This window comes from Bufo bufo, chromosome 10 (assembly GCF_905171765.1).
Source record: "Bufo bufo chromosome 10, aBufBuf1.1, whole genome shotgun sequence".
NCBI classification, from domain to species: domain Eukaryota; kingdom Metazoa; phylum Chordata; class Amphibia; order Anura; family Bufonidae; genus Bufo; species Bufo bufo.
The window spans coordinates 151,069,563-151,092,663 of NC_053398.1; the positions used below are offsets into that span (position 1 = coordinate 151,069,563).

Below are 23,101 nucleotides of genomic sequence, written 5' to 3' on the forward strand. Positions count from 1 at the left end.
ATTCATTCTCCTGCCCCTATTACCCCAGCCATTCATTCTCCTGCCCCTCCCTATTACCCCAGCCATTCATTCTCCTGCCCCTCCCTATTACCCCAGCCATTCATTCTCCTGCCCCTCCCTATTACCCCAGCCATTCATTCATTCTCCTGCCCCTCCCTATTACCCCAGCCATTCATTCTCCTGCCCCTCCCTATTACCCCAGCCATTCATTCATTCTCCTGCCCCTATTACCCCAGCCATTCATTCTCCTGCCCCTCCCTATTACCCCAGCCATTCATTCATTCTCCTGCCCCTATTACCCCAGCCATTCATTCTCCTGCCCCTCCCTATTACCCCAGCCATTCATTCTCCTGCCCCTATTACCCCAGCCATTCATTCTCCTGCCCCTCCCTATTACCCCAGCCATTCATTCTCCTGCCCCTCCCTATTACCCCAGCCATTCATTCATTCTCCTGCCCCTCCCTATTACCCCAGCCATTCATTCTCCTGCCCCTCCCTATTACCCCAGCCATTCATTCATTCTCCTGCCCCTCCCTATTACCCCAGCCATTCATTCATTCTCCTGCCCCTCCCTATTACCCCAGCCATTCATTCTCCTGCCCCTCCCTATTACCCCAGCCATTCATTCATTCTCCTGCCCCTATTACCCCAGCCATTCATTCTCCTGCCCCTCCCTATTACCCCAGCCATTCATTCATTCTCCTGCCCCTATTACCCCAGCCATTCATTCTCCTGCCCCTATTACCCCAGCCATTCATTCTCCTGCCCCTATTACCCCAGCCATTCATTCTCCTGCCCCTCCCTATTACCCCAGCCATTCATTCTCCTGCCCCTCCCTATTACCCCAGCCATTCATTCTCCTGCCCCTCCCTATTACCCCAGCCATTCATTCTCCTGCCCCTCCCTATTACCCCAGCCATTCATTCATTCTCCTGCCCCTATTACCCCAGCCATTCATTCTCCTGCCTCTCACCTTCAGCCTTCGCTCTTTGTCCGGGTGCGCAGTTTGTCCTCACTCCCTCACATCACTACATCCTTCTCTGCTCGTACTTGACGATGGTCCCTAGGACTCGGTCGCGCCCACTAATTCCCGGCGAGCTTTGCGAAAGTAACGGCTGCTGCTCGCGGTTGGAGCAGGTGACCGGTGGCCCCGCCCCCGCCTCGCGGTGCTGTCATGGCGGATCCCGCTCAGCTGCCGGTTACGCCGAGTCGCCATGAGAAGAGCTTGGGGCTTCTGACTAGCAAGTTCGTGTCCCTGCTGCAGGAAGCGGAGGATGGTGTGCTGGACCTGAAGGCGGTGAGTGTGCCCCTCCCCCCTAACTGCCCTCACCCGGGGTCACCGCCCCCTCCTAACTGCCCTCACCCGGGGTCACCGCCCCCTCCTAACTGCCCTCACCCGGGGTCACCGCCCCCTCCTAACTGCCCTCACCCGGGGTCACCGCCCCCTCCTAACTGCCCTCACCCGGGGTCACCGCCCCCTCATGAGTGCCCCTCCCCCGGGCGGGTCACCGCCCCCTCATGAGTGCCCCTCCCCCGGGGGTGTCACCGCCCCCTCTCATGAGTGCCCCTCCCCCGGGGGGTCACCGCCCCCTCTCATGAGTGCCCCTCAACCCGGGCATGTGCCCCTTCTCCACTCTGCGCTATGGTTTCTCCGTGTACCCCTTCCCTGCTCTGCGGTACGGTTCCTCTGTGTGCCCCTTCCCCGCTCTGCGGTACGGTTCCTCTGTGTGCCCCCTCTTAAGTGCCCTCACCCGGGCATGTGCCCCTTCCCCGCTCTGCGGTACGGTTCCTCCATGTGCCCCTTCCCCGCTCTGCGGTACGGTTCCTCCGTGTGCCCCTTCCCCGCTCTGCGGTACGGTTCCTCTGTGTGCCCCTTCCCCGCTCTGCGGTACGGTTCCTCTGTGTGCCCCCTCTTAAGTGCCCTCACCCGGGCATGTGCCCCTTCCCCGCTCTGCGGTACGGTTCCTCCGTGTGCCCCTTCCCCGCTCTGCGGTACGGTTCCTCCGTGTGCCCCTTCCCCGCTCTGCGGTACGGTTTCTCCGTGTGCCCCTTCCCCGCTCTGCGGTACGGTTCCTCCGTGTGCCCCTTCCCCGCTCTGCGGTACGGTTCCTCCGTGTGCCCCTTCCCCGCTCTGCGGTACGGTTCCTCCGTGTGCCCCTTCCCCGCTCTGCGGTACGGTTCCTCCGTGTGCCCCTTCCCCGCTCTGCGGTACGGTTTCTCCGTGTGCCCCTTCCCCGCTCTGCGGTACGGTTCCTCCGTGTGCCCCTTCCCCGCTCTGCGGTACGGTTCCTCCACGTGCCCCTTCTCCGCTCTGCGGTACGGTTCCTCCGTGTGCCCCTTCCCCGCTCTGCGGTACGGTTCCTCCACGTGCCCCTTCTCCGCTCTGCGGTACGGTTCCTCCACGTGCCCCTTCTCCGCTCTGCGCTATGGTTCCTTCGCCTACTCCTTTCCCGCTCTGCGGTACGGTTCCTCCGTGTGCCCCATCCCCGCTCTGCGGTACGGTTCCTCCACGTGCCCCTTCTCCGCTCTGCGGTACGGTTCCTCCGTGTGCCCCTTCCCCGCTCTGCGGTACGGTTCCTCCACGTGCCCCTTCTCCGCTCTGCGGTACGGTTCCTCCGTGTGCCCCTTCCCCGCTCTGCGGTACGGTTCCTCCACGTGCCCCTTCTCCGCTCTGCGGTACGGTTCCTCCGTGTGCCCCTTCCCCGCTCTGCGGTACGGTTCCTTCGCCTACTCCTTCCCCGCTCTGCGGTACGGTTCCTCTGTGTGCCCCTTCCCCGCTCTGCGGTACGGTTCCTCCACGTGCCCCTTCTCCGCTCTGCGCTATGGTTCCTTCGCCTACTCCTTTCCCGCTCTGCGGTACGGTTCCTCCACGTGCCCCTTCTCCGCTCTGCGCTATGGTTCCTTCGCCTACTCCTTTCCCGCTCTGCGGTACGGTTCCTCCACGTGCCCCTTCTCCGCTCTGCGCTATGGTTCCTTCGCCTACTCCTTTCCCGCTCTGCGGTACGGTTCCTCTGTGTGCCCCTTCCCCGCTCTGCGGTACGGTTCCTCCACGTGCCCCTTCTCCGCTCTGCGGTACGGTTCCTCCACGTGCCCCTTCTCCGCTCTGCGCTATGGTTCCTTCGCCTACTCCTTCCCCGCTCTGCGGTACGGTTCCTCCGTGTGCCCCTTCCCCGCTCTGCGGTACGGTTCCTCCACGTGCCCCTTCTGCGCTCTGCGCTATGGTTCCTTCGCCTACCCCTTCCCCGCTCTGTGGTACGGTTCCTCCGTGTGCCCCTTCCCCGCTCTGCGGTACGGTTCCTCCACGTGCCCCTTCTCCGCTCTGCGGTACGGTTCCTCCACGTGCCCCTTCTCCGCTCTGCGCTATGGTTCCTTCGCCTACCCCTTCCCCGCTCTGTGGTACGGTTCCTCCATGTGCTCCCCCAACCATCTATGAATCCGGCTGCAGTTACCAGTGATGTCTCGCTGTGCCGTTGTTTCAGGGCTGAGAGGATGTAGACTCGGAGTGATGCCCGGTGCCTTAGTGTAAGTTTGTTTGATGGATGGTGCAGATCCTAACCTCCCCCTTTGTTTATACCTCCAGGCCGCGGACACACTCGCCGTCAGACAGAAGCGCCGGATTTATGACATCACCAACGTCCTTGAGGGCATCGGGCTGATTGAGAAGAAGTCCAAGAACAGCATCCAGTGGAAGTAAGGAGGAGCAGAGGGATATAGCAAGGGAGGGGAGCTCTTGCCGGAGTCTATGCCTATCTGTGCCACACATGGAGCGATCTGAGGTCATCTGTGGGGGTAAGACTCCATGTGTGTTGCACCGTCCCATTCCCCTCCCCCTTCCGGCAGGCTGTTCCTGACTCTGCCTGAATGCCCGCCTATTAACCACAATGTGGTCCAGCGGAGATCCGGCTGGCGGTTCCTGACGCTGCCTGATTGCCCGCCTATTAACCACAATGTGGTCCAGTGGAGATCCGGCTGGCTGTTCCTGACGCTGCCTGATTGCCCGCCTATTAACCACAATGTGGTCCAGCGGAGATCCGGCTGGCGGTTCCTGACGCTGCCTGATTGCCCGCCTATTAACCACAATGTGGTCCAGCGGAGATCCGGCTGGCTGTTCCTGACGCTGCTTGATTGCCCGCCTATTAACCACAATGTGGTCCAGCGGAGATCCGGCTGGCGGTTCCTGACGCTGCCTGATTGCCCGCCTATTAACCACAATGTGGTCCAGCGGAGATCCGGCTGGCTGTTCCTGACGCTGCCTGATTGCCCGCCTATTAACCACAATGTGGTCCAGCGGAGATCCGGCTGGCTGTTCCTGACGCTGCCTGATTGCCCGCCTATTAACCACAATGTGGTCCAGCGGAGATCCGGCTGGCGGTTCCTGATGCTGCCTGATTGCCCGCCTATTAACCACAATGTGGTCCAGCGGAGATCCGGCTGGCTGTTCCTGACGCTGCTTGATTGCCCGCCTATTAACCACAATGTGGTCCAGCGGAGATCCGGCTGGCGGTTCTTGACACTGCCTGATTGCCCGCCTATTAACCACAATGTGGTCCAGCGGAGATCCGGCTGGCGGTTCCTGACGCTGCCTGATTGCCCGCCTATTAACCACAATGTGGTCCAGCGGAGATCCGGCTGGCGGTTCCTGATGCTGCCTGATTGCCCGCCTATTAACCACAATGTGGACCAGCGGAGATCCGGCTGGCTGTTCCTGAAGCTGCCTGATTGCCCGCCTATTAACCATAATGTGGTCCAGCGGAGATCCGGCTGGCGGTTCCTGACGCTGCCTGATTGCCCGCCTATTAACCACAATGTGGTCCAGCGGAGATCCGGCTGGCGGTTCCTGATGCTGCCTGATTGCCCGCCTATTAACCACAATGTGGTCCAGCGGAGATCCGGCTGGCTGTTCCTGATGCTGCCTGATTGCCCGCCTATTAACCACAATGTGGTCCAGCGGAGATGCGGCTGGCTGTTCCTGATGCTGCCTGATTGCCCACTGGCCCCATCAACTGTAATGCGGTCCAGCGGAGATCCGGCTGGCTGTTCCTGACGCTGCCTGAATGCCCGCCGGCCCCATTAACCGCAATGCGGTCCAGCGGAGATCTGGCAGTCACCCAGCAAGTATGGCGAGAATTGGCCGCACAAATACTGCTGCGCACCGGACACAATTTATGAGATGACACAACTCCTTTAAGGACTTCGTCTTTTTTTTTTTCTTTTTTTTTTTTCATAGTCTTGATTCTTTCTTGTGGATGGATGTGAGAACTGCTCCTCTCTCGGGATGAGTTTTGAGGGTGGAGTGTCTGACCCTCTTGGGGTGGGGTGCAGAGTTGTGTACCTAATCCTTAGGTTGTTTGCTTCAGGGGGGTTGGTCCAGGCTGTAACACTCGGGAGATTGCTGACAAGCTGATTGACCTGAAGGCTGAGCTGGCGGACCTGGAGCAGCGGGAGCAGGAGCTCGACCAGCAGCGCATCTGGGTGCAGCAGAGCATCAAGAACGTGACGGATGATGTGCAGAACAGCGGATATCCTTCTGTGTGGAGCTAGTAGTGGCTCACTGCTCAGAGTGTAAGCGGGGTGGACACAGACCACATAAGTCCAGCAGCTAGGAGGCGCTGAGGTTTGGGGTCATTCTTTATTTGTAAGGGGGTTAAATAATTGGTAGGTTCTACAACACCTATACAGCTCCTTCCTTAACAAGAACACGCTAGCATACCTGACCCATGAAGACATCTGCCACTGCTTTCGAGGTTAGTCATGTGACTGGAGAAGATGGCCTTCCAGCAGGGTGGATGTGTGCTGTGCAGGTAGATGGGGCACATCGGCTCCCTGGATCTGGTTATTGGGTACTTGTGTGCTCCCTGTGTGGAAGGTTTACATTCCCACTGCAGGGGTTAATGTCCCCTCAGCCGGGGCCCCCAGTCCATACACCCCTGTACTGCTTTGTTTTGCAGGAGATACCTTGCTGGCCATCAAGGCTCCATCAGGTACCTGCCTAGAGGTTCCAGTTCCAGAGGTAAGTGTCTGTTTCTCTGTGGTCTTCACTTTGCACCTGGCTCCTTGTGTCTCATTTTCTGCTTCTTCACTGCACCAGGGGGTCAAAGGGCAGAAGAAGTTTCAGATTCATTTGAAGAGTTCTGCTGGGCCCATAGAGGTTCTTCTAGTTAATAAAGACACGTCCAATTCCCCTCCTGTCGTTGTGCCTGTTCCTCCACCAGAGGATCTTGTCCAGCCGCCTCCTGTAGTGATGGGGACTCCCGACCCTTCACCACCTGGTCAACAGGAAGAGACGGAAAGCAGAAGCCGGACGCCTGCTGCGCCAAGTTCTCCTGCACGTGAGTGCCAAGTCTTCTGCTGTTGTCCCATGTACAGGTGAAACTCAAAAATTGGAATATCGTGCAAAAGTTAATTTATTTCATTAATGCAACTTAAAAGGTGAAACTAACATGTGAGATAGATCCATTACATGCAAAGCGAGATATTTCACGCCTTTATTCGTTATCATTTGGATGATTATGGCTTACAGCTTATGAAAACCCCAAAGTCACAATCTCCGAAAAATTAGAATATTACATGAAATCAATAAAAAAAAGATGTTAAATAGAAAAATGTAGGAGCTCTGAAAAGTCTAATCGTGCATATGTACTCCGTACTTGGTTTGGACCCCTCAATGCGGCATGAATGCTACCAGCCTATGGCACTGCTGAGGTGTTATGGAAGACCAGGATGCTTCCAGCCTTCAGCTCTTCTGCATTATTCCGGCTCATCTTTCTCTTGGCAATGCCCTATAGATTCTCTATGGGGTTCAGGTCAGGCGAGTTTGCTGGCCAATCAAGCACAGCAATCCCATGGTCATTGAACCAGGTTTTGGTACTTTTGGCAGTGTGGGCAGATGCCAAGTCCTGCTGGAAAATGAAGTCTCCATCTCCATAAAGCTCATCTGCGGAAGGAAGCATGAAGTGCTCCAAAATCTTCTGGTAGACGGCTGCAATGACTCTGGGCTTAATGAAGCACAGTGGACCAACACCAGCAGATGACATGGCTCCCCAAATCAACACCGACTGTGGAAACGTCACACTGGACTTCAAGCATCTTGCATTGTGCGCCTCTCCATTCTTCCTCCAGACTCTGGGTCCTTGGTTTCCAAATGAGATGCAAAAGTTGCTCTCATCATAAAAAGAGGACTTTGGACCATTGAGCAACAGACCAGTTCTTTTTTTTCTTTAGCCCGGGTAAGACGCTTCTGACACTGTTTGTTGTTCAGGAGAGGCTTAACAAGTGGAATATGACATTTCAAGCCCATGTCCAGGATCTGTCTGTGTGTGGTGGCTCGTGATGCACTAACTCCAGCCTCGGTCCACTCCTTGTGTAAAGTCCCCAACACTTTTGAACGGCCTTTTCCTGACAATCCTCTCCAGGCTGCGGTCATCCCTGCTGCCTGTGCACCTTTTTCTTCGACACTTGAACCTTCCACATAACCTATTAATGTGCTTTGATACAGAACTTTGGGAACATTAAACTTCTTTTGCAATTACCTTTTTCAGGCTTTCCTTCCTTATGGAGGGTGTCAATGATGGTTTTCTGCACAACTGTCAGGTCAGCAGTCTTTCCCATGATTGTGATTCCTAGTGAACCAGACTGAGAGACAATTTAAAGGCTCAGGAACCCTTTGCAGGTGTTAGGGATTAATCAGCTGACTAAAGTGTGACACTTTGAGCCTAGAATATTGAACCTTTTCACAATATTCTAATTTTCTGAGATTGTGAATTTGGGGTTTTCAGAAGCTGTAAGCCATAATCATCCAAATTATAACAAAGGCTTGAAATATCTCGCTTTGTATGTAATGAGTTTATCTCCTATAGTAGATTCACCTTTTAAGTTGCATTACTGAAATAAATGAACATAGCACGATATTCTAATTTTTCGAGTGTCACCTGTAGACCCATGAGGTCATGGAAGATGTAGACTAAACATAGTGGGGAGAGCCCTATAATCATCGGCAGCAATATTGATGAAATTATGGGAGTCATTGGTTAAGACTGGCATTATAGACGCCGGTCTTAATAAGCCCTATATCTGGCAGTGGATCCACCAAAGTTATGAAGAGGCGCCAGCCTCTACATAACTTTGACTGATCCTCCGCCAGTTCTAATTGTAAGAAGCTTCCTCGCTGTGTTACGTTTAGACCTTTTTCTACACCTAAAACAGGCGTAGAAAATGATGAATGAGGCTGTCCTGGCGACCCTTCCCCGCCCATGCCACCGGCCTTTTTTTCAGACCTGGCGTGAGCAGGGAAAAGTTGCAACTAGATGTCTGTGCCTAATATAGGTGTATTTCAGGATACTAAATGACCCCCTATGTTTCCAGACTTGGACCCCACTGCCCAATCTAGACCAAACTCTAATATACACAACCCCGTTCTCAAAGAAGGTTACCTAGATGTATGGAGATGCCACCATGGAACTGAAAAAGATGACCCCTTCTATTCCATTGTATACATTTTCTATTCTAGAAATATGTTCCTCAGAAGCAAATTAGACCTGCATAACTCAAAATCCATCAATTGGAAATATTTCTTGGTCAGACCAAACACCAATATCGGTAGATACTTGGGTCCATCAACCCCCTTATATCTTACATTGTTAATCACCCAGATTATATAATTAGACGCAAATCCTCCCCACAAGAACACTTCACCATCAACAACAAATCCAATTCCAACCCCTTTTTCATATGGAACGAGGACAAAGCAATGTACACACAGAAACCAGAAGTTTCACCAATGACACTGGAACTAACAAATATCGAAAATAGAAATAAACCAAACTGAAACTTAGGCTAGAATCACGACAGACTTTTACTAATCAATATGAAAAAATATTACAAAAATATCAAATGAATTTTTTTGTCTATAATAATAATAAACCACAAAACTTCCTTTCAAGACAAAGAATAGCTTGACAAAAAATAATAAACCCACAACTTATAGCTGATAATTTCAAAGACTATTACTTCTCTCTATACAATCTCAAAAATGGCCCCGACGTTATACAACCGACAGCTTCTGATATTACAAACCTCCGATCTGTCAATTTACCAAAAATAACCTGATCAATTTAACTTTATTAACACACCAGTCACTAAGATAGAAATCCTGTCTGCTACTAAAATCTCCGGGACCAGACGGCCTCGCCAATAGATATTAGAAATTACATGCAGAAGAACTGACCCCGATTCTAGAAAGAATATCCTCCCTACACGAACTGCTGACAGCTACAATAATCACCCACCTAAAACGGGAAAAGACCCTACTACACCACCTAACTTCACAAAATATATGGAAAAATAATATTCTTCCCTCCATAATCAACAAAGACAAAGTTAGTTTCATTCAAGGCGGACAAACCTCTGATGCTACATGTGGAATAATTTGAAATGAATAAGTATCCCTTCTTTCCTCCTATCATTAGATGCTGACAGGGCACACGGGGCTCTCTTGAATCTCTTTTCCATCTGGATACTGCTATTAGGGCACTATACTCCAGTCCCACAGGAAGAGTCTGTTCTCCGGCTCCTCTCAGAACCCTTCACTATTAGTAACAGGATGCCCTTTCTCCCCTTTAATTTTTGCATTGCTAATAGAACTCCTACCAGAAATAATTCATACAAACTCGTCTTCCTCATCCCCCTGTAGCTCCTCTGGCTTCTCCTGCCACCTGTGTGTAAAAATCACCAATTTCGCTACACATTGCTTGTACTCCAATGTCGTCCTCCTCCTCCAGTTCAGCCCCCACAGGGCTCATGTGGCTGTGAGATCTAGTCCCCTGACCAGCCAGATTTGCCAGCATCTGTTCCAGGACATGAATCAGTGGAATGACGTTCATCCCGTAGTCCTGGCGACTGACAAATAACGTGGCCTCCTCAAAGGGCCTGAGCAAAGCAAACGGCAGGTGTCACGCATGAGCTGCCACTCGCTGACATTGAAGTTACACAGAGGAGTGCTCTTGTCCGCTTGGATCTTCAAGAAATAGTTTATTGCTTTTCTCTGTATAGTCGGTCCAACATATGGAGGGTGGAATTCCAACAGGTGGAAACGTTGCATATCAGCCTATGTTGGGGGATGCCGTTCTGCCGTTGCAGCTCAAAGAGGGTGTGCCGTGCGGTGTACAAGTGGCTGAAGTGCTTGCAAAGTTTCCTGCCCATTTTTAGGATGTCTTGCAGATGGGTGGAAGTCTTCAGGAACCGCTTGACAACATGTGTGCCATGCAGGGCGCATGACCCTCCTTGACGCAGCGCCGACACCTTGTTCTTCCCGTTGTCGGTGACCATGGTTCCGATTTTAAGTTGTGGCAGAGAAAGCCAGGATTCGATTTCTTGATGAAAGACACGACTCTGCACAAGCCTTCAGTTGTCTGAAAGGTGCAGAGTCCACAACTTGGAAAGGGAGGGACTGCAGCACCAGCAACTTGGCCAGGAACACATTCAGCTTCTGCGCTGTTGGATGAGTGCACGCGTACTGTTGTCTCTTGGCAATCGCTTCGGTGATCGATTGCTGACGGAGGAGCAGGAGCATCAGGACCAGCAGATGATGGGAAGGACAGACGGCTCCCTTTGGCGGAGGTGGTGGAGCCTTCACCGCCTGAAACTGGGTGCGTGCCACTGGGTGATGCAGCGGTTGCTGCGGCAGGCTGGACCACCACATCGGAGCCACGGTTCTCCCAGGCCACTTTATAGTGATGCTGCATATGTTGATGCAGGGCCGTGATGCCAACATTGGCACCCTGGCCACGCTTCACCTTCTGCCCACAGATTCTACATATGGCCATGTTTACCCCCTCTGGCAGCTTAACAATAAACTGCCACATTGCTGAGTAGGTGATTTTTACCGCCAACACTACGCACTGACTGACTGCTACCGCCGCTGCTTCCGTGAACCCCTGCACCACTACTTTCTGGGCAGGTAGGCTCCTGCGAAGCGGGTGGTCTACCCCTGGCACGTTTAGCTACCGACCTCCCACTGCTTACTCCCGGCCACGCAAGCGACTTGCTGGCTCCGCCGCTGCCTCATGGGCAAGCTGCCACCCTCTTCTCCCGATGATGATGAAGCCCCTTCGTCACTTGGCTCCCAAGTGCGATCGGCTACATCATCATTATCGAGTGATGTCTGCATATCAGTGCTGTCCTCCTCAACGGTTTCTGGGTCAGGAGCCTCACCGCTCGCAACACCAGCTCCCACGCCACTCTCCTCATCACTACTTGCCCGCCTAGCGGAGGAAGTGGCGGATGTCTCCTCCACATCTTGGCTGGCCAGTAGATGCTGACTGTCCTCTAGTAGCTCGTCCTCGCTGTATAGTGGGGCTGAGCCCACAGCATATAATACTTCTCTGGCTGAGGGAACAGAAAAGGACAGAGGCAGGTTGAGGACAGGCCTGCTCCCGGGCCATGCCAACTAAGGGCTGTGTCTGACGAACCCACCGACTGTTGGCTGGGGGTGTCTGATGTCACTTGGGATGAAGTGGATGACCGAGTCAACCATTCAAGAACCGCTGGGTTGCTGCTCAAGACACGACCACTAGATGACACCGGGAGCTCAGGCCTCTCGCTGCGACTCCTGCTGCTACGGCCCTTACTCTGCTGTGACCTCTGCCTGCGCCAGAAACATTGAGGCCTCTGCCACTCCTCTGTGCAGGGCCGGGCACTTCTCTGTCCGACATACTGTTAGATCAAATAAATAAAAAGGAAATTAATACACCCCAAAAAGGGCTGTAATTTTCTCACTTCACCACACAATGGCAAATACTTTTTTGTGCCACTAATACACTCCACAAAGGTCTTTAGAATATATAACTGCACCGCTGAACGGCAAATATATATATATTTTTTTCCACTAATACACTCCACAAAAGGCTTTAGAACATATAACTGAACAGCAAATATATTTTTCTTTTTTCCACTTATACACTCCACAAAAGGTTTTAGAACATATAACTGAACAGCAAATATATTTTTCTTTTGCCACTAATACACGACAAAAAGGGCTTTAGAACATATAACTGCACCGCTGAACGGCAAATAAAAATTATTTTTGTTCCACTAATACACGTCATAAAGGGCTGTAATTTTCTCACTTCACCACACAACGGCTAACAAGCCCTTTTTTCCCACTAATACAAGCCAAAAAATGCTTTAGAACATATAACTGCACCGCACAAGGGCAAATAAGACGTAGAAATATTTCCTTGTAATAAACCCTGTTAATGGCGGTATCACACAGCACTTGCACCCCAATAACAAGAACGGTTTGCTAGAATTACAGAGCTGTATAATGGCAATTTGGATGCGCATTCAGTGCAGCAAGGTGTAATAGGATTGTTCCTATTAGGCTACTTTCACACTTGCGGCAGTGTGATCCGGTGGGCAGTTCCGTTGTCGGAACTGCTTGCCGGATCCGCCGCTGACTGAAAGCATTTGTGAGGTGGATCCGTCTCACAAATCCATTGCAAGGACGGATCCGTCTCTCCGCTTGTTATGCGCAGGACAGAAGGACGGATCCGGCACTAATACATTCCTATGGGACAAAATGCCGGATCCGGCATTCAGGCAAGTCTTCAGTTTTTTTTGCCGGAGATAAAACTGTAGTATGCTACGGTTTTATCTTTTGCCTAATCAGTCAAAACGACTGAACTGAAGACATCCTGATGCATCCTGAACGGATTACTCTCCATTCAGAATGCATGGGGATATGCCTGATCAGTTCTTTTCCGGTATAGAGCCCCTGTGACGGAACTCTATGCCGGAAAAGAAAACCGCTAGTGTGAAAGTAGCCTAAGCCAGGCTGTAACCTCCCCGAACCCTGTTCTACATAAATGCTGTGGAATGATTCCTCCCTGTCCTTTCCCTGCACTTTTAAATCGTTTTTTCAGCACAATGAAGTCTTTCCTCGCACTGTCCCTAGCGCCTGCTGCCCTCTCCCTGCACTGATCCCTGTACACTCGAAAATGGCAGAATCCAAGATGGCTGGGACTTCACATGGCTGGCTGCTGATTGGCTGCATGCATGGCATTATGGGTGATCCCGTGTTCCCAGAGTTCCTTGCTCCATGTCCTCACACGTGCAGCAGCCATTTTAGGAAAAAATGCGATTCGTTACCACGAAGCGTGAGGAAATTCGGATTCGTTGCAAATCAAATTTTTCCTGAAATTCAGTTCAAATTCCACTTCGTCAACTTCAATTCGCTCATCTGTAGTGACAACCTTAGTGCGCATAGGGTGTCCTTTATATAATAGAAGTAGAAGTCTTCGTACTGGGTGGCTACGGGGAACATAATTACTAGTATGGGCACAATGGGGGCATTTTTACTGTTGGGGGCACTATTAACACTATGCCCTCTGGGAGATAATTGTTTGTATTAGGACTTTGGGGAGCACTATTACTGTGGGGGCACCCTGGCACACTATCGGCACAATTATTTTTGGGGGACATTATGGTTACACTATTAGCGTTGTACACTATTTGCACAGCGGGCACAGTATTGGGGGCACTACCTGCATGGTACTAGTATTATCAGGGAGATTATCTGTTTCTGCAGTATAGTATTGGGGAGCACAGCGGGCACAGTATTGGGGGGCACTATCTGGGTGGTACTAGTATTTCAGGGGGATTATCTGTTTCTGCAGTATAGTATTGGGGCACTATCTGTGTGGTACTAGTATTTCAGGGAGATTATCTGTTTCTGCAGTATAGTATTGGGGAGCACAGCGGGCACAGTATTGGGGGCACTATCTGGGTGGTACTAGTATTTCAGGGGGATTATCTGTTTCTGCAGTATAGTATTGGGGAGCACAGCGGGCACAGTATTGGGGGGCACTATCTGGGTGGTACTAGTATTTCAGGGGGATTATCTGTTTCTGCAGTATAGTATTGGGGAGCACAGCGGGCACAGTATTGGGGGGCACTATCTGGGTGGTACTAGTATTTCAGGGGGATTATCTGTTTCTGCAGTATAGTATTGGGGAGCACAGCGGGCACAGTATTGGGGGGCACTATCTGGGTGGTACTAGTATTTCAGGGGGATTATCTGTTTCTGCAGTATAGTATTGGGGCACTATCTGTGTGGTACTAGTATTTTAGGGGGATTATTTGTTTCTGCAGTATAGTATTGGGGCACTATCTGTGTGGTACTAGTATTTCAGGGGGATTATCTGTTTCTGCAGTATAGTATTGGGGTGACAGGATGGGGTGTTTATATTTTGGACAATTGTCTTACGTAGGATCTCATTTTTTGTGGGATGAGATGACTGGTACCACATTTGACTTTTTGTTAGCTTGGTATTACACTTTTTGTGATATAAGGTGATAAAAAATGGCTTTTTTGGCACCGTTTTTATGTTTTTTATTTTTATTTTTTACGGCATTCACCAGATTTTTTTTTTTACATTTTATTTTACACAATAAAAACATTTTTGTGTCTCCATTTTCTGACACCCATATTTTTATTTTTATCATATGACTTTTTTGATCACTTATTTTTTTTACATTTTTAACCGGTTATTTGTGGATATAGGAAAAAGTTAGATATTTTTTATTTTTTTTGGACTCAGACCCACTTGGTTCCATGAATATCCAGTGGGTGTCATGTCTCTACAATACACTGTGCACTGCAGAGTATTTTCATTTACACCAACCCTGATCAGGCTCAGATATATCATGGTAACCATCGGCATGCTGCCAGAAGGGGGACAAAGGGAGCTCCCTCCCTCTGGTAACCCTTTAAGCATCGGGCCATTGCCATGGCAGAGCAGCGCCCGATGGTTAGCCACTTCCACCCTGCAATCCATCAGTGGTGGTCGTGCTTGCACAGTATAGGAAATAATGCCGGCCTCTCTGGTGGCCGGGACCGTGGGATCTCGCATAGGCTGGTGCTTTTATCTATATTGTGCAAGCACGACCACCACTTATGGATTGCAGGGTGCTCTGTAACTATGGAAACAAGCAGTGTATAATGTGATGGAAAAATGAATCCAGCCAGTGAAGGAAGCAAAATGGATAATAGTATATTAGTAAGGGGCTTGTATTAATTTTCTCTACACGATAAATGCCACTTACTGAAGTGAGAGGACCCCTTTAACAACATACTACATTCTAATATTGCTCAAAAAAAATTATTACAAAAAAATAGGCAAAGCCAACAATTCCTGGATCATACAGACCGATTTCTCTAATAGACCAAGATATTAAAATAATATCCAAAATAATAGCCTCTCTGATGCCTAAACGTATAAAACCTGCACGAGTTGGATTCATCAAAGGACGAGCAGCAGTCACCAACGTTAGACAGGTTTTAAAGGGAGCGTTTTAGACCGCTCAGATCAGGTTATAGACTCTTTGACCCTCATTACAACGGTACCTTTGTTTTCTGTGTCCCTCGTCCAGATCATGAAAAAAACACTTTTTAAACGTATGCAAATGAGCTTCTGAAGGTGCCCAGGTGTGGCGTTACTGGGCGATGTGCCCAGAAAAACACCCCTCTGGCATGCCCTTCTGTCCTATTATTACCTCCTCCTCTGCCTCCAGCTGGCGGACGTCACGAGCGGCAAGAGAAGAAGTCAGGATGGGAACTGGCCCGCACCTGCGCACTGCTCTGCCCATTATGGGCAGAGGAACAGCTTTTCATATTGCGCATGCGCCAGTCAACTAAAGACAGTCGGCCGGCGCATGCCGTCCCTATATTATTAACACACATAAACAAAATGTTCACAAAATTTCTATGGCAAAGCAAAAAAACAAAAATTGCACTACAAAAACTAATGTTACCAAAAGAGTAGGAGGAATAAACCTCCCGAATATTCGAAACTTCAATACCGCCTGTCTGAGCCGCCACATTCTAGACTGGCTACAGCACTCCCAGCATTAGAAAATCTAAAAACTCTTACACACAAAATACACCTACTGGCCGACCATAGCAAAGAGATCAGTAGTCCTAAGAGACACACTGATAACATGGAAAGAGATCCGAAAAACACACAAACTACCGTATTATCTAAACACATGCCGCTATGGAGCCATATAGAAGGTAATCCACACAGCGGGGCAACTAATGCATGAATCTGACAAAAGATGGCTCACAGAAAAATAAATAAAAATATAACCTAAAAAATAACCAGTTCCTCGCCTACGCACGAATCTCCTCTTTTCTCTAATCTAGATGAAAGAATCTACAGAAACAACATTTCATCTTTTACTGAAAACACCTCAAAATCATCCGTTAATTTCAAAGCTATATAAAAACTTACAAAAGCTCTATTCACATACACATATCCAAAAACTTTTTACGACATGGACCCTTCAGCTTTCAGATGAAAGCATACAAAAAAAATTAGGATGATCAAAAGTCAAAAAATGTACATACAGCGAAAGATGGAAAGAAACATTCTTCACAATAATACAATGGACCTCATTTTCAATCCAGTGAGATACCGATGCGTCCGGAGTAATGTGGTAACCAGTTACTCCACGAGATCGCCTTGATCCTCTATTCTGGGGCACGCAAGTACCATTGACATATTAATATGGTGCAATATCATTTATGCACCACATTTCCCTGAAGCCTATGGGAATCTTGTTGTTTTGAGGGGCACGTCCTGGTCCATATGTCGGACTAGTTATATGGTTTATCGCACAAATTGTCTGCTGAAAATGACAAATCTATCATTGTCATTTGTGGGATAATAGATTTTTATCTATGTATGATGCCTATTGGGACACTGTATTAGATGCCCAGGTTATTGTTGTGGGCGAAACGAGTTGGGATTTAGGGGCCTAAAGGGTGGTGTTGCCGATTGCAATAGCTTACGCACCTATATCATTGTATTATAAACTGGCGAACAGTGCACTTGGCATCTAGTTGTCGATAGTATCATTTCTGCAATAGAAAATATAGCTATGTACTCAGCATTTACTTGATATCTATAAAGATAACCGTGTGTACTGAGCATCATTATTTTTGTATCTAGAAGAACGACATTGTGTACTCAGCATTTATTTAATATCTACTATAACAACTATGTGTACTGAGCATTTATTATTTTTTTGTATCTAGAATAGGCCACAATACATCAATATTGGGCATACCATATGGCTCTGCCTGTGTCGCCTGTCTTCAGGGCCATCCTAGGGCATACAGGAGGTTCCTGATAACAGGATCGCCCCTATCGGGGCAGGGACTATTAAGAAAAGGGTCAGCATTAGGGACAGGTCCCAGATCAAATGCCGCGACCCTACCCAGAGAACAGTCTCCTCCAGCATCTTGGAGGATTCAGGAACACCCGGTCCACATCATATCTAATGCTAATTCTAAAGGCATTGTTGTTCTTCTCTTTTTTTCTTTTTGTGTTATTTGTGGGGTTGTTTTTTATACGAAATTTATTAAAGGCTACGTTTTATAATAGGTGGTACTTTGTGATAAAATTGATATATACGGTACATACCGCCCGTAAATATCTTCCCGCTGACGGGTTATTTTCAAAATAATAAATAAAGCATATCTAGGATTTAACATCCCAAAAAATGATAAAAATCCAAAAAGAATAACAAACTGTCCTAAATGTAACTCCTCAAACACAGACCCATGGCACGGATTATGGACGAGCAGTAACATTCAAAACTTCTGGCAAAACATCCAACAATATACAGAGGCACACTGGAAAATAACCAGACCACTAGACCCGATATCATATATATTTCATTTAGGGATTGACCGATTATCGGTTTTACCGATATTATCGGCCGATATTCAGGATTTTGAAAGTTATCGGTATCGGCATCTATTTTGCCGATTATACCGATAATGTATTGGGAACAAGGATCGCGCTGCTGTCAGGGCTCTCCGTGTTCCATCAGCAGCACAGGGGAGAAGGAAGCAGTGTCTCCCTCCCGCCCCCTGTGCTGCTGCTGCCACCAATGAGAGGAGGGAGGACAAGAGGAGGGGCGGGGCTGTGGGCACTGCGCCACCAATGAGGGGAGGGAGGACAAGAGGAGGGGAGGGGCTGTGGGCACTGCGCCACCAATGAGAGGAGGGAGGACAAGAGGAGGGGCGGGGCTGTGGGCACTGCGCCACTAATGAGGGGAGGGAGGACAAGAGGAGGGGCTGTGGGCACTGCGCCACCAATGAGGGGAGGGAGGACAAGAGGAGGGGCCGGGCTGTGGGCACTGCGCCACCAATGAGGGGAGGGAGGACAAGAGGAGGGGCGGGGCTGTGGGCACTGCGCCACCAATGAGAGGAGGGGCTGTGGGCACTGCGCCACTAATGAGGGGAGGGAGGACAAGAGGAGGGGAGGGGCTGTGGGCACTGCGCCACCAATGAGGGGAGGGAGGACAAGAGGAGGGGCGTGGCTGTGGGCACTGCGCCACCAATGAGGGGAGGGAGGACAAGAGGAGGGGCGGGGCTGTGGGCACTGCGCCACCAATGAGGGGAGGGGCTGTGGGCACTGCGCCACTAATGAAGATAACTCTCGTTAATTCATATACAGATCGCAGCTACTTGTCATAGAGGTCGGGAGTCGGCTATGTGATTCTGCAGCCAGCTCCCGCCTCCTGTATACGAATGAATGAGAGAGTTACGAGTTATCTTCATTGGTGGCGCAGTGTGCCCCGCCAACCCCAGTATTAAAAACATTGGTGGTGCAGTGTGTTCCCCCAACCCCAGTATTAAAAGCATTGGTAGCGCAGTGCCCCCCCACCAGTATTAATCATTGGTAGTGCAGTGCCCCCCCCCCCCCCCCAAACCCCAGTATTAAAAACATTGGTCGCGCAGTGCGCCCCACCCACCCAAACCCACCAGTATTAATCATTGGTGGCAGTGGCCACAGGATCCCCTCCTCAGTGGCAGTTCTGATCGGAGCCCCAGCAGTGTAATCCTGGGGCTCCGATCGGTTACCATGGCAGCCAGGACGCTATTAAAGTCTGGCTGCTCTAGTCAGTGTGCACAGAGCCCAGGGCAGCAGGGACAGTGTGAGCTTCTATCAGGGTGAATAGGACAAGGGTTCTAGTCCCTAAGGGGGCTAAAAGTTAGTAAAAAAAATAAAGTAAAAAAAAAACAAAATATTAAGTATAAATGAAAAAGAAAGATTTACAAAAAAAAAACTACACATTAACAATAAACATATTCATTTTCAGCAGATTTGTGTAGGATTTTATTTTATTTTTTCAAAAATGAAAATTCACAGAATATCGTTATAAATTATTGGCTATCGGCCTGAAAGTTCCCAGATTATCAGTTCTAAAAAAAGACAGAAAAAAATCAAACATCACAAATTCCTCAAATAATCCATCTTTTATCTACTAATAGTGCGGCGTGTATCACGGACTCGTGGACACACCGCTCCACCCCCACAACTGCAGTAATATCCCAAATGAAATACATGATGTGTATGGAGATATTCAATAACAAAGAAAAAAACTTTTATTGAAACTCCCGAAATAGAAAATCTGATGACTCCATTCCAACACACAGAATGGTATAATGTAGAAAAATTAAAAAACACCCTGGGGAAACTAAATATTTAAAACATTTATAAATTATGTGCGTATATGTTACACCTGTGTCCTAATATTAATGTTAAGATTATATATATATATATATATATATATATATATATATATATATATATATAAAAAAACTTTTATTGAAACTCCCGAAATAGAAAAATAGAAAATCTGATGACTCCATTCCAACACACAGAATGGTATAATGTAGAAAAATTAAAAAACACCCTGGGGAAACTAAATATTTAAAACATTTATAAATTATGTGCGTATATGTTACACCTGTGTCCTAATATTAATGTTAAGATTATATATATATATATATATATATATATATATATATATATATATAATTTTTTTTTTTTTTTTTTTTTTTGAATGACTTGTATTTGTTATACCTTTTTATTTATATGTACTGTAACTGAAAATTACAATAAAAAGATTATAAAAAAAAAAAAAAAGGCATTCCGTTTTGCTCCGTCCTAATAGAAATCTATGGGCAGCATAATGGATCTGTCTGGTCCTGCCGACAGGACTTTTTGTTTTTCCGTCCTGCATAACTGAAACCGGACGGATCCGTTATGGTGCCCATAGACTTCTATTAGGACGGAGCAAAACAGAATGCCTCTTAAAGGCTTCCGTTTTGAATTCCGTCTGGCCATTCCGTTATAAACGGAACCTATAACAGAATGGCGTGACGCTAGTGCGAACCCACCCTATATCAGAAATATCGGAACTAATGTAGTCCTTTTTGTTTTTATTGTTCACATATTATACAAATAACATCCTAGAACTTTAAAATATAAATAAAATCAAAAATATTATATTAAAAAAAGAACCTAGTGGGGAGATTATCTTGTCCTGCATTTCAGAATTCTGGCTTCAAAAAGTTGCGCAATAGAACATTTGCGTCTCATTTGCGTCACCTTATTTGCACAAAAACCTGTGATTTTTTTCACATCTGTTACTCCAGTTTTTAAAAGTGGGTGTGGTTAGTTAATTACTTTTTGTGAGAAATTAAAGTAACCTATCTAGACAAAAGTGTCATTTAAAGACGTCTCATTTCTTAAATGCAGCCAACAAAGACTTCTGTTAAATCCCCCCCAGTGTCTGACAAGATGCAGAGTACAGGGACCTAGCACTGTAGAGCAGGCGGGCTGGGACTAGTAGTCCTCTGGCTGCTCTTTTCTTGTTTGTCATGGAAGAAACTATTTTGTGCCGTTGGATCTGATCCGCATTAACTGTAATGTGTATTTTTCATTTAGAGTCTTCGGTGTTAGACCCAGAAGTAGAAGATAAAGGGCTAAGTCGTCTTCCAAGTGTGGACACTTGCCCTCTCCAATCTTCAGCCTCCTTGGACAACAGTCCTGACCTGCCGAATGTTTCTACCTCGTTCCAACCGATCAGTTCTGATCCATCTGACAGTAAGTAATGGGAGAACGCATCAGATTGACCTTCCAGGTTTAAAAGGATCCTCCCATTGTTTTGGTGTGTCCTATCTATTGCTTCTCCTTTCAGTGCTGGAGTTACCCACAGACTTCTCAGAATTATTTGATCCCACGAAAGGTAAGTGATTTCATGGTGAGCTGCCGGCTTTAAGACCTTGTGTAGGACATTCCAGTAACGGTTTTCCACTCTTGTGATCCAGAATGCATGACATCTGACCTTCTGGAAGAGTTGATGTCCTCTGAAGGTGAGTGTTTCTGTTCTCCTCTGGTGACGGCAGTGACCTCCTCTTACTCCATCTTATGCTGGCTCTCCCCCTTTCCAGTGTTCGCCCCTCTGCTCAGGCTTTCTCCACCACCCGGTGACCACGACTATGTCTACAACTTGGATGAAAGTGAAGGAGTCTGTGATATGTTTGATGTCCCCATCAATCTCTGAACTTGGCCTTGTGCCTTACTGTGTATATGGACGCAGATTCTTACTCTACATGAAGAAAGTTTTCTATTTTTGGATTTGTTTGGATAAACAGAAGCTATTTGTGTATTGCGGAGCGGCTCCTCGACCCGACGTTGGTGGTGCCAGCCTGGGTTGTGCCTCACAAGTGTTCTTGCAGATTTCCCCTGGTGGCCAGCACTGCCCGGTTTTTTTTTTTAGAATATTTTCCTCCTTGTTTATGTGGATATAAAAGAGTTATTTTTCTACGGTTCTGTTCTTGCCGTTCTTCATGTTCTGTTTTTAGTCTCTCATTTCTGTGGTTTGTGTTTTTTATGTCTTGGCCAGTAGCTCGCTACACAAGTAAAAGCCCTGCTGCAGCTGCTTCTGTCTGATTTTGTGGTTCTGGTTGTGCATGGTCCTGACATGAAAGTATACGTCCGGAGATGAAAAATAGCCAAGTTTTTCCATTTAGTCCTCCGCTGTTTGTGCTTCAGATGGAAGAAGTTGCTGCCATGGTATAGATATGGAGGAGCTGCAGCCTGGTCATGGTTTTTACGTCGTCGTCCCCCCCTTCACTTTCATACTGATGGAGAGAGTCTGTGGAATCAGGGCCCAGGCTGCAGAAATCACAGGACTTTAATAACTATTATGTTTACACTACAGGCACAGCTTGTCACTCCTTTTCAGCAGTGTGGAGCCCGCTATTAGTGTTTGCACCTGTAGTGTGTGAATCACATAATGCATTTACACCTGCGCATTCTCTCGGCCCTTCAGGCCTCCATCTGTCTGCGCAGATTGTTGTGTCAGGGCAGTTAGCCCCCTATAGACCTTCTAAGGAGTACATAAGGCCTCGTTCACGCAACCCAATCTGTGAGCCAAACCTGGCGTGGAACCTACACAAAGCATAGAAGCTCTGCGCTGCTTCTGTCTTTTGGACCCACTGGCTTACAAACACTGATGGCAAAATCCTGACTAGAGAACACAAGTGTGAATGAGACCTGATATGTCAGTGTAGCATCCGCATTTTCTCTTTTGTGATCTGGATACTAACTGCTCAATCTCTGTGGATTCTGCGACTCTATGAACTGCACACTTCAGAGCATCATGGGCACAATAGGAACACAAAACCGTACTATCCACCCACACTGGTAACTGCAGGACCTCTGGTTTATTAAAGGCGCGAGAACGATGGTCCTTCCTGGCAGATCACATCGAAAATTCAGAGTAAAAAAAATACTGATTGGAAACCAAAATCGGCATTTCTTAGCAGTAAGATGCCGCAGCCCATCCGTTTCATCCTATTCCATCAGCGGCGGGAACCTCTCGAGGACTGACTTCAGGCTGCTGCTTCCAAAGGAACCCATTAACTTGGTGACCCTTGTGGACATCTGTCCATAGTTAAGGACTGGGCCCGTTTTCTTTTTGCCTTTAGTTTTCCTCCGTCCTTATTCCAAGAGCCATAGCTTTTTAGTTTTCAGACATATGAAAGGCACTTTTTTTTGCAAGACAAATTGTATTTTTTTGTAATGATACTATTTAATTTACCGTCTCTTGTATTGGAAAACGAAAGAAAAATGACACCAGAGTTTTTTGGATCTAGATATTACAGGATTCATGTTGCACTTTGGGGTAGATTAATCAAGACCAACGCATTAAGAAAAAAAAAAAGTCAAACGTGTAGTTT

At 48.1% G+C, this 23,101-nt stretch overlaps 1 protein-coding gene across 1 annotated transcript; it reads left to right on the plus strand.

Moving 5' to 3' along the window:
- Positions 1-1,087: 1,087 nt before the first annotated feature.
- On the plus strand, positions 1,088-21,798 carry E2F4 (E2F transcription factor 4). Its single transcript, XM_040409056.1, has 10 exons — positions 1,088-1,297; positions 3,581-3,690; positions 5,358-5,519; positions 5,701-5,744; positions 5,949-6,010; positions 6,089-6,329; positions 20,802-20,960; positions 21,055-21,102; positions 21,185-21,229; positions 21,308-21,798. Exons 1-10 carry the CDS (start codon positions 1,175-1,177, stop codon positions 21,418-21,420), a joined length of 1,107 nt encoding a protein of 368 aa, XP_040264990.1. The 5' UTR covers positions 1,088-1,174; the 3' UTR covers positions 21,421-21,798.
- The last annotated feature ends 1,303 nt before the right edge of the window (positions 21,799-23,101 follow it).

Coding starts and splice junctions, on each gene's coding strand:
- E2F4 (XM_040409056.1), top strand. CDS start 1,175: ATGGCGGATCCCGCTCAGCTGCCGGTTACGCCGAGTCGCCATGAGAAG. Junction 5,745..5,948: donor CATCTGCCACTGCTTTCGAG/GTTAGTCATGTG, acceptor TTTGTTTTGCAG/GAGATACCTTGCTGGCCATC. Junction 21,230..21,307: donor AGAGTTGATGTCCTCTGAAG/GTGAGTGTTTCT, acceptor CCCCCTTTCCAG/TGTTCGCCCCTCTGCTCAGG.